General features: G+C 40.8%; 1 protein-coding gene across 1 annotated transcript in view; it reads left to right on the top strand.

Moving 5' to 3' along the window:
* The window catches only part of Abhd3 (abhydrolase domain containing 3), a 63,974-nt gene that overhangs the window by 37,151 nt on the left and 14,680 nt on the right, over positions 1 to 12,143 (top strand). The window contains exon 5 of the mRNA XM_021150624.2: positions 10,921 to 11,033. Coding sequence (XP_021006283.1) covers positions 10,921 to 11,033 — 113 coding nt within the window. The remainder of the gene's footprint in view (positions 1 to 10,920; positions 11,034 to 12,143) is intronic.

The following is a 12,143-nucleotide window of genomic DNA, read 5'->3' as shown; positions in this document are numbered from 1 at the left end:
GAGAGAGAGAGAGAGAGAGAGAGAGAGAGAGAGAGAGAGAGAGAGAGAGAGAGAGCAAAGAATGAGTCAGCAAAGATCTATCAGGCAAGAACTGTCTCCAACTGAAATTAGCCCAGAGGATTGGCAACTGTGAAGTGGGGTTTAGAGTAAGCAGATTTCATAGGAGAGGGCAAAGTGCAGAAGTAAAGGCTTTGCTGGTAGAGGTCAGAGATACAGTGAGAAGGCACAGGAAGTGCTGTGGCCCGTGCAGAGTTCAGGAGGTAGAAGTTTTCACAATATTGCCTTCCTCTCTTAGTAGTCTTGCAAGGATGAGGGAAAGCCAAAGAACATTGTCTGTGGAAACGAGACCCTGCAACCACCCTGCTGAGACTGCTCACTGTAGGAATCAGACAAACCTGGCCCCAGCTGCTGGAACCTCCTCAGACATTCCTGGGGGGCAGCTGGGAGTCTTTGGAGTAAAGAAGACGTTTTCCTCTGCCTTTGCAGATAGGATTTTAGAGATAGGGATCTAAGAGTTCAAGGTATCCACAAACGCTGTTTTCTTTTTTCTTTTTTTCCCTATGAACCAGGTTCTGAGGTTTTTTGTTTTTGGTTTTTGTTTTTGGTTTTTTGAGACAGAAATCAGACTATTTATTGGTAAGCAGATATAAACATTTTCAACAAACAAACAACGAAACAAAAAACCCTTTGACACAATGTTTAATTCCCCAACATATTTTTTAATTAAAAAAAAAAATCAAGAGCTAAAAGAAGTTTTCTAGAAAGGATTTGGGACATCTTTATGGCCCAAGGGAGAAGAGAAGCTGCACAGAGGCCGGTGTAGCCAGTCCTGGGTGAATTATCAGATGTGTTCCTTCAGGCACTTCCTGGCTCACACCATTCTGCTCAGTCCAGATGCCTCATCAAGTTGCCCTGAAGGCAAGTCTGTGGGAGCATTTTCTTGATTTCTTTTTATTTTTTATTTTTTTATTTTTTACTGAAAGTAGGTTCTTCTCTCATCCCATACATCCCAACCATAGCCTCCCTCCCACCATTTCTTCTACATCCCTACCTCCCCTTCCCTCAGACCTACCCCTACCCCACCTGTCTACTACCCTGTTTTCTATTCAGAAAACAGCAGGTCTCTAAAAATATGACAGCCAGACAGCCAAATAGAACAAAACAAGATACCGCAGACAAGGGGAAAGCCCTCACATGGAGACTAGCCAAGGCAGACACCATCAGAGGAAGAGTTCCAAGAGCAGGCAAAAGAGCCAGAGATACCCACTCTTGTTCTTAGGAGTCCCACAGAAGCACCAAGCTAACAGCCATATTATATACTCAGACCCATGCTGACCCCATGCTTGCCATTTCTTTCTTTCTCTCTCTCTCTCTCTCTCTCTCTCTCTCTCTCTCTCTCTCTCTCTCTCTCTCTCTCTCTCTCTCTCTCTCTCTCTCTCTCTCTCTCTCTCTCTCTCTCTGAGCCCATGCTTAGGTGAGCCTTGCTAGGTGGGACATGTTCTTCTGGTACCCCTATCCCCTCTGCCTCCTACAGTTCCTCCCACCATCTTCTTCAGGGTTCTGTGATCTCTGAGGGGAGGGAACCAGTGGAGACCTCCACTTTAGATTCTTTTTCCATGTAATGTCTGGCTGTGGGTCCCTGCACCCACTTGTGTGCTGCAGAGGAAGCCTCCCTGATGATGGCTGGACACGACCTGATCTAGGAGAATCATTTCATTGATTGTGTTTGCTTGTTTGGTTGTTGTTGTTTTTCAAGACAGGGTTTCTCTGTATAGCCCTGGCTGTCCTGGAACTCACCAGGCTGGCTCATTGATTTTTTTAAGAGAGTCTGTTACTGGCTGGCAATTAAGCCTGAACTCTAAGAAAGATAGCTGAACTTGAGCCCTTCCATGGGTTTTGCTTCAGTTCTTGTGTGAATTTCTGCCCTGGTTTCCCTCAGTGAGGCTGTAATCTGGAAATATAAGCTGAAATAACCCCTTTCTTCCTCAAACAGAAAGAGAAAGAAATACTTAAATGATTAAGGGGATCTTAGAAATAATAATAGCATAGCTCCTGCTTGCTAAATGATCAACATTGGCTGCCGAGCCTGCAAAGATGCTTAGGTGCATCTCTCAGCTAAGGAATCACAGACTTGGGCACAGCAGCAGCCAGATGGCCTTCCATTCCTGTCCCTGCCGTCTCCTCCCACTTCAGCCCTCACTCTGCTTCTGTCCTCAGAAGTCCTTGGCCCTGGCTATATGCCTTTGCATCCTCTGGGACCCTTGAACTCCACCTAACCCCCATGGCAGAGACCCAGATCCTTTGGTGTCTGTGATCTTTTATTTACTTATTTTTAGATTCTTCACTGATTGTCACATGTTCTGCACTCATGCAGTCTAAACCCAGCCATGGAAGAACAGGAGCCTCTTAATCTGCACTGAAAAGATCTGGCTGGCTGAGCTGCTTTGAAGCATGAGCAGTAACTGGTGTGCCTTGTATGTACAGCTATAGGAGCCTTGTATGTACAGCTATAGGAGCCTTGTATGTACAGCTATAGAAGCATGGACTGTTCCCATCTTGACTCATGAATGGAAGGCACACTGGTCACACTGGCCTTGAACCTGATGAAGGCACACTGGTCACACTGGCCTTCAAGCTGATGGGGTTATTTCTTGGGGCTCTGAATTTCATGGCTAGTTTTTTTTTTAAGTTATATACTCTCAGGTAAACTTTGACATTTGGTCATTTTATACATCTATTGGTGGCAAGAAAAACAACTGTATGTTGAAATGCCAATTTTATTCATGGGACATGTTTTTTCTTTTTGAATTCCTTACATGACGAATTCATAGTCCAGCACTAAGATCAGTTTTCTTAAGAACAATATGAACAGTTCAGTAAGAAGGGGACAGAGAAGGGCTATGATTTTAAAAGCAAGTCATACTATAGAGATGGATTGAAGAACACAATTAGTCCCATTATAAAAGTCCTGCCTTGTGGTGGGCAGATCCACATAAGAATTCCAGAATTGCTTTAAATAGAATTATTAAATAATTGCATATAGATCACTTGTCTTAGTCAGGATTTCTATTCCTGGACAAAACATCATGACCAAGAAGAAAGTTGGGGAGGAAAGGTTTTATTCAGCTTACACTTCCACATTGCTGTTCATCACCAAAGAAGTCAGGACTAGAACTCAAGCAGGTCAGGAGGCAGGAGCTGATGTAGAGGCCATGGAGGGATGTTACTTACTGGCTTGCTCAGCTTGCTTTCTTATATAACCCAAGACTACCAGTCCAGAGATGGTATGACCCACAAGGGGCCTTTCCCCCTTGATCACTAATTGAGAAAATGCCTTACAGTTGGATCTCACAGAGGCACTTCCCCAACTGAAGCTCCTTTCTCTGTGATAACTCCAGCCTGTGTCAAGTTGACACACAAAACCAGCCAGTACATCACTGGACCTCCAGTAAGGTGTGCAAAATTAAATATTCTAAGTTCCAAACAAAGTTAAAGTTTAGGTGTCCTGAGTAAGGATTAGAAGTTTAGTAAGTCCCACTCCCAACTCACCACCCTAGCATTCTTCTACACTGTGGCATCAAGCCTTCACAGGACCAAGGACCTCCCCTCCCATCAATGCCAGATAAAGCCCCTTCATCTCCTTCAGTCCTTCCCCTAACTCCTCCATTGAAGTCCCTGTGCTCAGTCCGATGGTTGGCTATGAACATGTGCATCTGTATTGGTCAGGATCTGGCAGAGCCTCTCAGGAGACAGCTATATCAGACTCCTATCAGCAAGCACTTCATGGCATCAACAATAGTGTCTGGGTTTGGTGTCTGCATGTGGGAGGGATCCCCAGGTGGGGTAGTCTCTGGATGGCCTTTCCTTCAGACTCAGTTCTACTCATTCTACCTGTATTTCCTTTAGTCAAGAGCAATTCTGGGTTAAGATTTCGGAGATAGGCCAGGCGTGGTGGTGCATGCCTTTAATCCCAGCACTTGGGAGGCAGAGGCAGGTGGATTTCTGAGTTCCAGGCCAGCCTGGTCTACAAAGTGAGTTCCAGGACAGCCAGGGCTATACAGAGAAACCCTGTCTTGAAAAACAAAAAGCAAAAAACAAAAAAGATTTTGGAGATAGGTGGATGTCCCTATCCCTCAAAGCAGGGAGGGGGTGGGGGGCAAGGCAGGCATGCCTAACCTCTGATATGGTCTCTATGGTCTCAACAGGTTCTCCCTCCCCTTTGTGGGATATTTCAGCTAATGTCATCCCTGTTGGGTCCTATAGGGCTCTTGCTTTCTTGGCATCTGGGACTTTCTGGTTGCTACCCTCAGTTCCCTAGCCCCTATTGCTACACACCTCTGTTCAATTTTCTGACCCACCCCATAGGAGAAACAACAGTATGAACTAACCAGTACCTCCAGAGCTCCCTGGGACTAAACCACCAACCAAAGAAAATACATGGCGGGATTCATGACTCTACCTGCATGTGTAGCAGAGGATAGCCTAGTCAGTCATCAATGGGAGAAGAGGCCCTTGGTCCTGTGAAGGTTCTATGCCCCAGTATAGGGAAATGCCAGGGCCAGGAAGCAGGAGTGGTTGGGTTGGTGAGCATTGGGAGGGGAGAGGGGGAAGAGGATAGGGTGTTTTCAGAGGAGAAACCAGGAAAGGGGATAACATTTGAAATGTAAATAAAATATCCAATAAAATTATTTTGTTTATTAAACATTAAAAATTTTTCCTGACCCACTATAGATCTTCTCCATCGCCTTCCATACCTGATCTGCCCCTCTTTTTCTGCTCCCCCTCCTCTATTCCTCCCAAGTTCCTCCCATTCTCTATTTCCCTTGATTATATTGTTGCCCTTCTAAGTAAGACTGAAGCATCCACTCGTTGGTCTTCCTTCCTCTTGAGCTTCATGTGGTACATGAGTTGTATCATGGGTATTCCATGTTCTTTGCCTAATATCTACTTATCAGTGAGTACATACCATGTGTGTTCTTTTATGACTGGGTTACCTCACTCAGGATGATATTTTCTAGTTCTATCCATTTGCCTAAGAATTTCATGAATTCATTGTTTTTAATAGCTCAGTATTACTCCATTGTGTAAATGTACCACAACTTTTGTATCCATTTCTCTGTTGAGGGACATCTGGGTTCTTTCCAGCTTCTGGCTATTATAAATATGTCTGCTATGAACATAGTGGAGGATGTGTCCTTATTATATGTTGGAGCATCATCTAGGTATATGCCCAGAAGTGGTATAGCTGGGTCCTCAGGTAATACTATGTCCAGTTTTCTGAGGAACTGTCAGACTGATTTCCAGAGTTGTTGTACCAGCTTGCAATCCCACCAGCAGTGGAGGAGTGTTCATTTTTCTCCACATCCTCACCAACATGTGTTGTCACTGAGTTTTTGATATTAGCCATTCTGACTGGTGTGAGGTGGAATCTCAGGGTTGTTTTAGATTTTTCCTTTGATGAAGATGAAGTGCCCTTCCTTATCTTTTTTGATAACTTTTGGTTGAAAGTCAATTTTGTTCAATATTAGAATAGCTACTTCAGCTTGCTTGTTGGAACCATTTGCTTGGAAAATTGTTTTCCAGCTTTTTACTCTGAGGAAGTGTGTCTGTCTTTGTCACTGAGGCGTGTTTCCTGTATGCAGCAAAATGCTGGGTCCTGTTTACATATCCAGTCTGTTAGTCTATGTCGTTTTATTAGGGAACTGAGTCCATTGATGTTTAAAAGATATTAAGGAATAGTTATTGTTGCTTCCTGTTATTTTTATGTTTGTATAGCTATCTTCTTTTTGGTTTGTTGAAATAAGATTACTTTCTTGCTTTTTCTATGGTGTGGTTTCCCTTCTTGTGTTGGAGTTTACCATCTATTATCCTTTGTAAGACTGGATTTGTGGAGAGATATTGTGTAAATTTGGTTTTGTCATGGAATATCTTAGTTTCTCCATCTATGATAATTGAGAGTTTTGCTGGGTATAGTAGCCTAGGCTGGCATTTGTGTTCTCTTAGAGTCTGTATGAGATCTGCCCAGGATCGTCTAGCTTTCATAATCTCTGTTGAGAAGTCTGGTGTAATTCTGATAGGTCTGCCTTTATACGTTACTTGACCTTTATCCCTTACTCCTTTTAATATTCTTTTTTGTTTAGTGCATTTAGTATTTGATTATTATTTTGAGAGAATTGTTATACCAGCTTGCAATCCCACCAGCAATGGAAGAGTGTTCCTCTTTCTCCACATCCTCTCCAGCATCTGATGTCACCTGAGTTGTTGATCTTAGCCATTCTGACTGGTGTGAGGTGGAATCTCAGGGTTGTTTTGATTTGCATTTCCCTGATGACTAAGGATGTTGAACTTTTTTTTTTTTTTTTAGGTGCTTCTCAGCCATTCAGTATTCATCAGTTGAGAATTCTTTGTTTAGCTATGTACCCCATTTTTTAATAGGGTTATTTGTTCCTCTGGAGTCTAACTTCTTGAGTTCTTTGTATATATTGGATATTAGCCCTCTATCGGATATAGGATTGGTGAAGATCTTTTCCAAATCGATTGGTGGCCTTTTTGTCTTATTGACAGTATCCTTTGTCTTAAAGAAGCTTTGCAATTTTATGAGGTCCCATTTGTCAATTCTTGATCTTACATCATAAGCCATTGGTGTTCTATTCAGGAAATTTTCCCCTGTGCCCATATGTTCAAGGCTCTTCCCCACTTTCTCTTCTATAAGTTTCGGTGTATCTTGTTTTATGTGGAGGTCCTTGATCCACTTGGACTTTAGCTTTGTACAAGGAGATAAGAATGTATCAATTTGCCTTCTACATGCTAACTGCCAGTTGAGTCAGCACCATTTGTTGAAAATGCTGTCTTTTTTCCACAAGCTCCCTTGTCAATGATGAAGTGACCATAGGTGTGTGGATTCATTTCTAAATCTTCAATTCTATTCCATTGATCTACCTGCCTGCCACTGTACCAATATCATGCAGTTTTTATCACAGTTGCTCTGTTGTATAGCTTGAGGTCAGGGATGGTGATTCCCCCAGAATTTCTTTTATTGTTGAGAATAGTTTTTGCTATCCTGGAGGCCATTGATTTGTTTGAATTAATTTTATATCCACCAACTTTGCTGAAGTTGTTCCTCAGGTTTAGGTGTTCTCTGATGGAATTTTTGGGGTCACTTTAGTATCCTATCGTATCATCTGCAAATAGTGATAGTTTGACTTCTTCCTTTCCAATTTGTATCCCTTTGATCTCCTTTTGTTGTCTAATTGCTCAAGTACTATATTGAATAGGTAGGGAGAGAGTGGGCAGCCTTGCCTAGTCCCTGATTTTAGTGGGATTGCTTCAAGTTTCTCTCCATTCAGTTTGATGTTGGCTACTGGTTTGCTGTATATTGCTTTTACTATGTTTAGGTATGGGACTTGAATTCCTGATCTTTCCAAGACTTTTATCATGAAAGTGTGTTGGATTTTGTCAAATGCTTTCTCAGCATCTAAAGAGATGATCATATGGGGTTTTTACTTGAGTTTGTTTATATAGTGGATTACATTGATGGATTTCCATATATTGAACCATCCCTGCATCTCTGGGATGAAGCCTACTTGATCATGATAGATGATCATTTTGATATATTCTTGGATTTGGTTGGCAAGAATTTTGTTGAGTATTTTTACATTGATATTCATAAGGGAAATTGGTCTGAAGTTCTCTTTCTTTGTTGGGTCTTTGTTTGGTTTAGGTATTAGAGCAATTGTGGCTTCATAGAACGAATTGGGTAGAGTACCTTCTGTTTCTTTTTTGTGGAATAGTTTGGAGACTATTGGTATTAGGTCTTTTTTGAAAGTTTGATAGAGCTCTGCACTAAACCCCTTCTGGTCCTGGACTTTTATTGGTTGGGAGAATATTAATGACAGTTTCTATTTCTTTAGAGGATATGCACTGTTTAGATAATTAATCTGATCCTGATTTAACTTTGGTACCTGGTATCTGTCTAGGAAGTTGTCCATTTCATCCAGGTTTTCCAATTTTGTTGAGTAGCAGCTTTTGTAGTAGGATCTGATGATTTGTTTGGATTTTCTCAGTTTCTATTGTTATGTCTCTCTTTTCACTTCTGATTTTGTTAGGATACTGTCTTTGTACACTCTAGTTAATCTGGCTAAGGGTTTCTCTATTTTGTTGATTTTTTCTCAAAGAACCAGCTCCTAGTTTGGTTGATTCTTTGAATAGTTCTTTTTGTTTCCACTTGGTTGATTTCAACCCTGAGTTTGATTATTTCCTGCGATCTACTCCTCTTGGGTGATTTTGTTTGTTTTTTGTTCCAGAGCTTTCAGGTATTCTGTCAGGCTGCTAGTGTATGCTCTCTCCAGTTTGTTTTTGGAGGCACTCAGAGCTATGAGTTTTCCTCTTAGGACTGCTCTCATTGTGTCCCATAAATTTAGGTATGCTGTGGTTTCATTTCCATTAAATTCTAAAAAGTTTTTTATTTCTTTCTTTATTTCTTCCTTGACCAAGTCATCATTAAGTAAAGTGTTGTTCGGTTTCCACATGTATATGGGCTTCCTGTTATTTATGTTGTTATTGAAGATCAGCCTTAGTCTGTGGTGATCTGATAGGGTGCATGGTATTATTTCAGTCTTCTTCTATCTGTTGAGGTCTGTTTTGTGGTCAATTTTGGAGAAGTTACCATGAGGTGCTGAGAAGACATTATAGTCTTATATTTTAGGATAAAATGTTCTATAGATATCTGTTAAATTCATTTTATCATAACTTCTGTTAGCTTCAATATGTGTCTGTTCAGCTTCTGTTTCCATGATCTGTCCACTGATGAGAGTGGGTTGTTGAAGTCTCCCACTATTATTGTGTGCAGTGCAATGTGTGCTTTGAACTTTGCTATAGTTTTTTAATGAATGTGGATGCCCCTGCATTTGGATCATAGATGTTCAGAATTGAGAATTCATCTTAGTAAATTTTACCTTTGATGAGTATGAAGTATCCCTCCTTATCTTTTTTGATAACTTTAGGTTGAAAGTGGATTTTATTCGATATTAGAATGGATATTTCAGCTTATTTCTTGGGACCATTTGCTTGGAAAATTGTTTTCCAGCCTTTTACCCTGAGGTAGTGTCTTTCTTTGTCCCTGAGGTGGGTTTCCTGTATGCAGCAAAATGTTGAGTCCTGTTTATGTAATGAGTCTGTTAATCTATGTCTTTTTATTGAGGAATTGAGTCCATTGATATTAAGTGATATTAAGGAAAAGTCATTGTTGCTTCCTGTTATTTTTGTTGTTAGAGTTGGAATTCTGTTCATGTGGCTATCTTCTTTTAGATTTGTTGAAAGATTACTTTCTTGCTTTTTCTAGGGCGTAGTTTCCCTCCTTGTATTGCAATTTTCCCTTTATTATCTTTTGAAGACCTGGATTTGTGTAAAGATACTGTGTAAATTTGGTTTTGTCACCTTGGTTTCTCCATCTATGGTAATTGAGAGTTTTGCTGGGTATAGTAGCCTGGGCTGGCATTTGTGTTCTCTTAGCATCTGTGTATCATCTGTCCAGGATCTTCTGGCTTTCATAGTGTCTGGGGAGAAGTCAGGCGTAATTCTGATAGGTCTGCCTTTACACATTACTTGACCTTTATCTCTTATTGCTTTTAATATTATTTCTTTGTCTTGTGCATTTGGTGTTTTGATTATTATGTGGTGGGAGGAATTTCTTTTCTGGTCCAGTCTGTTTGGAGTTCTGTAGGCTTCTTGTATGTTCATGGGCATCTTTTTCCTAAAGTCAGGGTAGTTTTCTTCTATAATTTTGTTGAAGATGTTTACTGGCCCTTTAAGTTGGGAATCTTCACTCTTTTCTATGCCTATTATCCTTAGGTTTGTTTTTTTTCATTGAGTCCTGGATTTCCTTGATGTTTTGGTTTAGAATCTTTTTGCATTTTGCATTTTCTTTGATTGTTGTGTCAATGTTTTCTACAGTATCTTCTGCACCTGAGATTCTCTCTTCTATCTCTTGTATTCTGTTGGTGATGCTTGCATCTATGACTCATGACTTCTTTCCTAGGTTTTCTATCTCCAGAGTTGTCTCCCTTTGTGATTTCTTTATTGTTTCTACCTCCATTTTTAGATCCTGGATGGTTTTGTTCAATTCTTTCACCTGTTTGGATATGTTTTCCTATAATTGTTTAAGGGGCTTTTGTCTTTCTGCTTTTTGTTCTCTTGTATTTCTTTAAGGGAGTTATTTATATCCTTCTTAAAGTCCTCCATCATCATCATGAGTAGTGACTTTAGATCCATATCTTGCTTTTTTAGTATGATGATGTATCCAGGACTTGCTATGTTGGGAGAGTTGGGTTCTGATGATGCCAAGTAACCTTGGTTTCTGTTGCTTCTGTTCTTATGCTTGCCTCCCACCACCTGATTATCTCAAGTGTTCCCTGCACTCAATATATCTGATTGGAGCCTGTCCTTTCCGTAATCCCGGTTGAGTCAGAACTCCTCAGAGTCCAGCTTTCTTTCTGATCCTGTGATTCTGGGATCCTGTGATGCTGAGATTCTGGTGTGTCAGCGTCCTTGGCAGTCAAGCTTACACTGAGGCCTTGAGATCCTGGTGTGACCAAGCTCCTGGGATCCTGGGATCCTGGGACCCTGGGTGTGTTAGAGCACCTGGAAGTGGTACCTCCTCTGGGGGCCATGGGGCTGTCCACTTAGTTCAAAACCAAGGTAGACCAGCACAGACTGGAAGGAACCTGACCCACTGGTTGGACAGGGTTCCTGTTTTTAAGTGGCAGATGTGTGTATTAGAAGACATTAACATACTCTTTATAATATGTAAAAATAAAGGTTTTTGTATTTTTGTGATTTTTTTGCTTGTTTTTAAAATTAAGCTTTTCTATTCTGTACAAATCATTTCACTTATATTTTAACAATAATGCCTTTCTTGTCCAGACACCACGGACTTACTGCTGTGCGAACACTGAAGACTTGGAGGCCGTCATCCACCACGTGCACAGCCTGTACCCTGGGGCCCCTTTTCTGGCAGCAGGCGTATCAATGGGAGGGTAAGGTTTTGTTTTTTGTTTTTTGTTTTTTTTTCTTTTTCTAAAATGCCTGAAAGGGGAGCAGTCCTAAGAACTGCCTGCAAGGACTGTAAGCCAGCTCACGACTTAACTATGTATGCTGAGTTCTCACATGCAGCTGAAAGAAGGCAGGAAGGAATCAGGCCAGACAAATTTTAGAATTTTCCTGGGTTCTGTGATGCAAAGGGCACAGCGAGCCCTTCTTGGGGAGCAATCAAATAAACTTGTTACTCTCCATTTCAGGTGCTATGTTTAGCTAAAATTGTTTATGCACTTGCCTTACATTGGGGATTATTTGTAACTTTTTGAAGATTTGTTTTTATTTATGTGTATGTATGTGTGCCTGTGTATGTGTATGTGTATGCCACACCAGGGTGGATAGTGTCTGAGAAGGCCAGAAAGGAGGCACTATATCCCCTGGAGCTAGAGTGACAGGCACGGCAGTTGTGATATGGGAACCAGATTCAGGCCCTAGGGGAAGCAGCAGGAGCTTCCTGGCGGAAGTCTCAAGTGCCCTTTGAGGACTATGAACTACCAATTGCCACACTTACATTTGAACAATGTCTGACATTAATAACTGTTTAACTGCACTGTGCGCATGTGTGTGTGTGTGTGTGTGTTAGGGAGAATGAGCTGAAGGAAATTTTAAGCTATTATCTAATATTTTCTTGTCCTCTAGACCTCTCTTCATCATTGTCCAAGCTTATCTTTTAATTTAATTCATTCATTCATTAATTTTTTTATGCTGTTGGGGATTGAATCAGTGCATGTTAGGCAAACACTTCACTGCTGAGCCACACACTTCTACCCCAAACTATTGTATTTCATTTTTTTAAAGTTTTATCTAATGAAAAATTCTCTTTTGCAAATCTTTGTTTATCCTATCAGCAGAATAAATCATTAAAAAATAGACTTAATACAGATTGGGAAAGGATCTTTACCAATCCTAAATCAGATAGGGGACTAATATCCAATATATATATATATATATAAATAACTCAAGAAGCTGGACTCCAGAAAATCAAATAACCCTATTAAAAAATGGGGTATAGAGCTAAACAAAGAATTCTCAACTGAAGAATACCGAATGGC

The sequence above is a fragment of the Mus caroli genome, chromosome 18, assembly GCF_900094665.2.
Source record: "Mus caroli chromosome 18, CAROLI_EIJ_v1.1, whole genome shotgun sequence".
Classification (NCBI taxonomy): Eukaryota; Metazoa; Chordata; class Mammalia; order Rodentia; family Muridae; genus Mus; species Mus caroli.
This window is presented reverse-complemented; position numbering and strand designations above follow the sequence as displayed.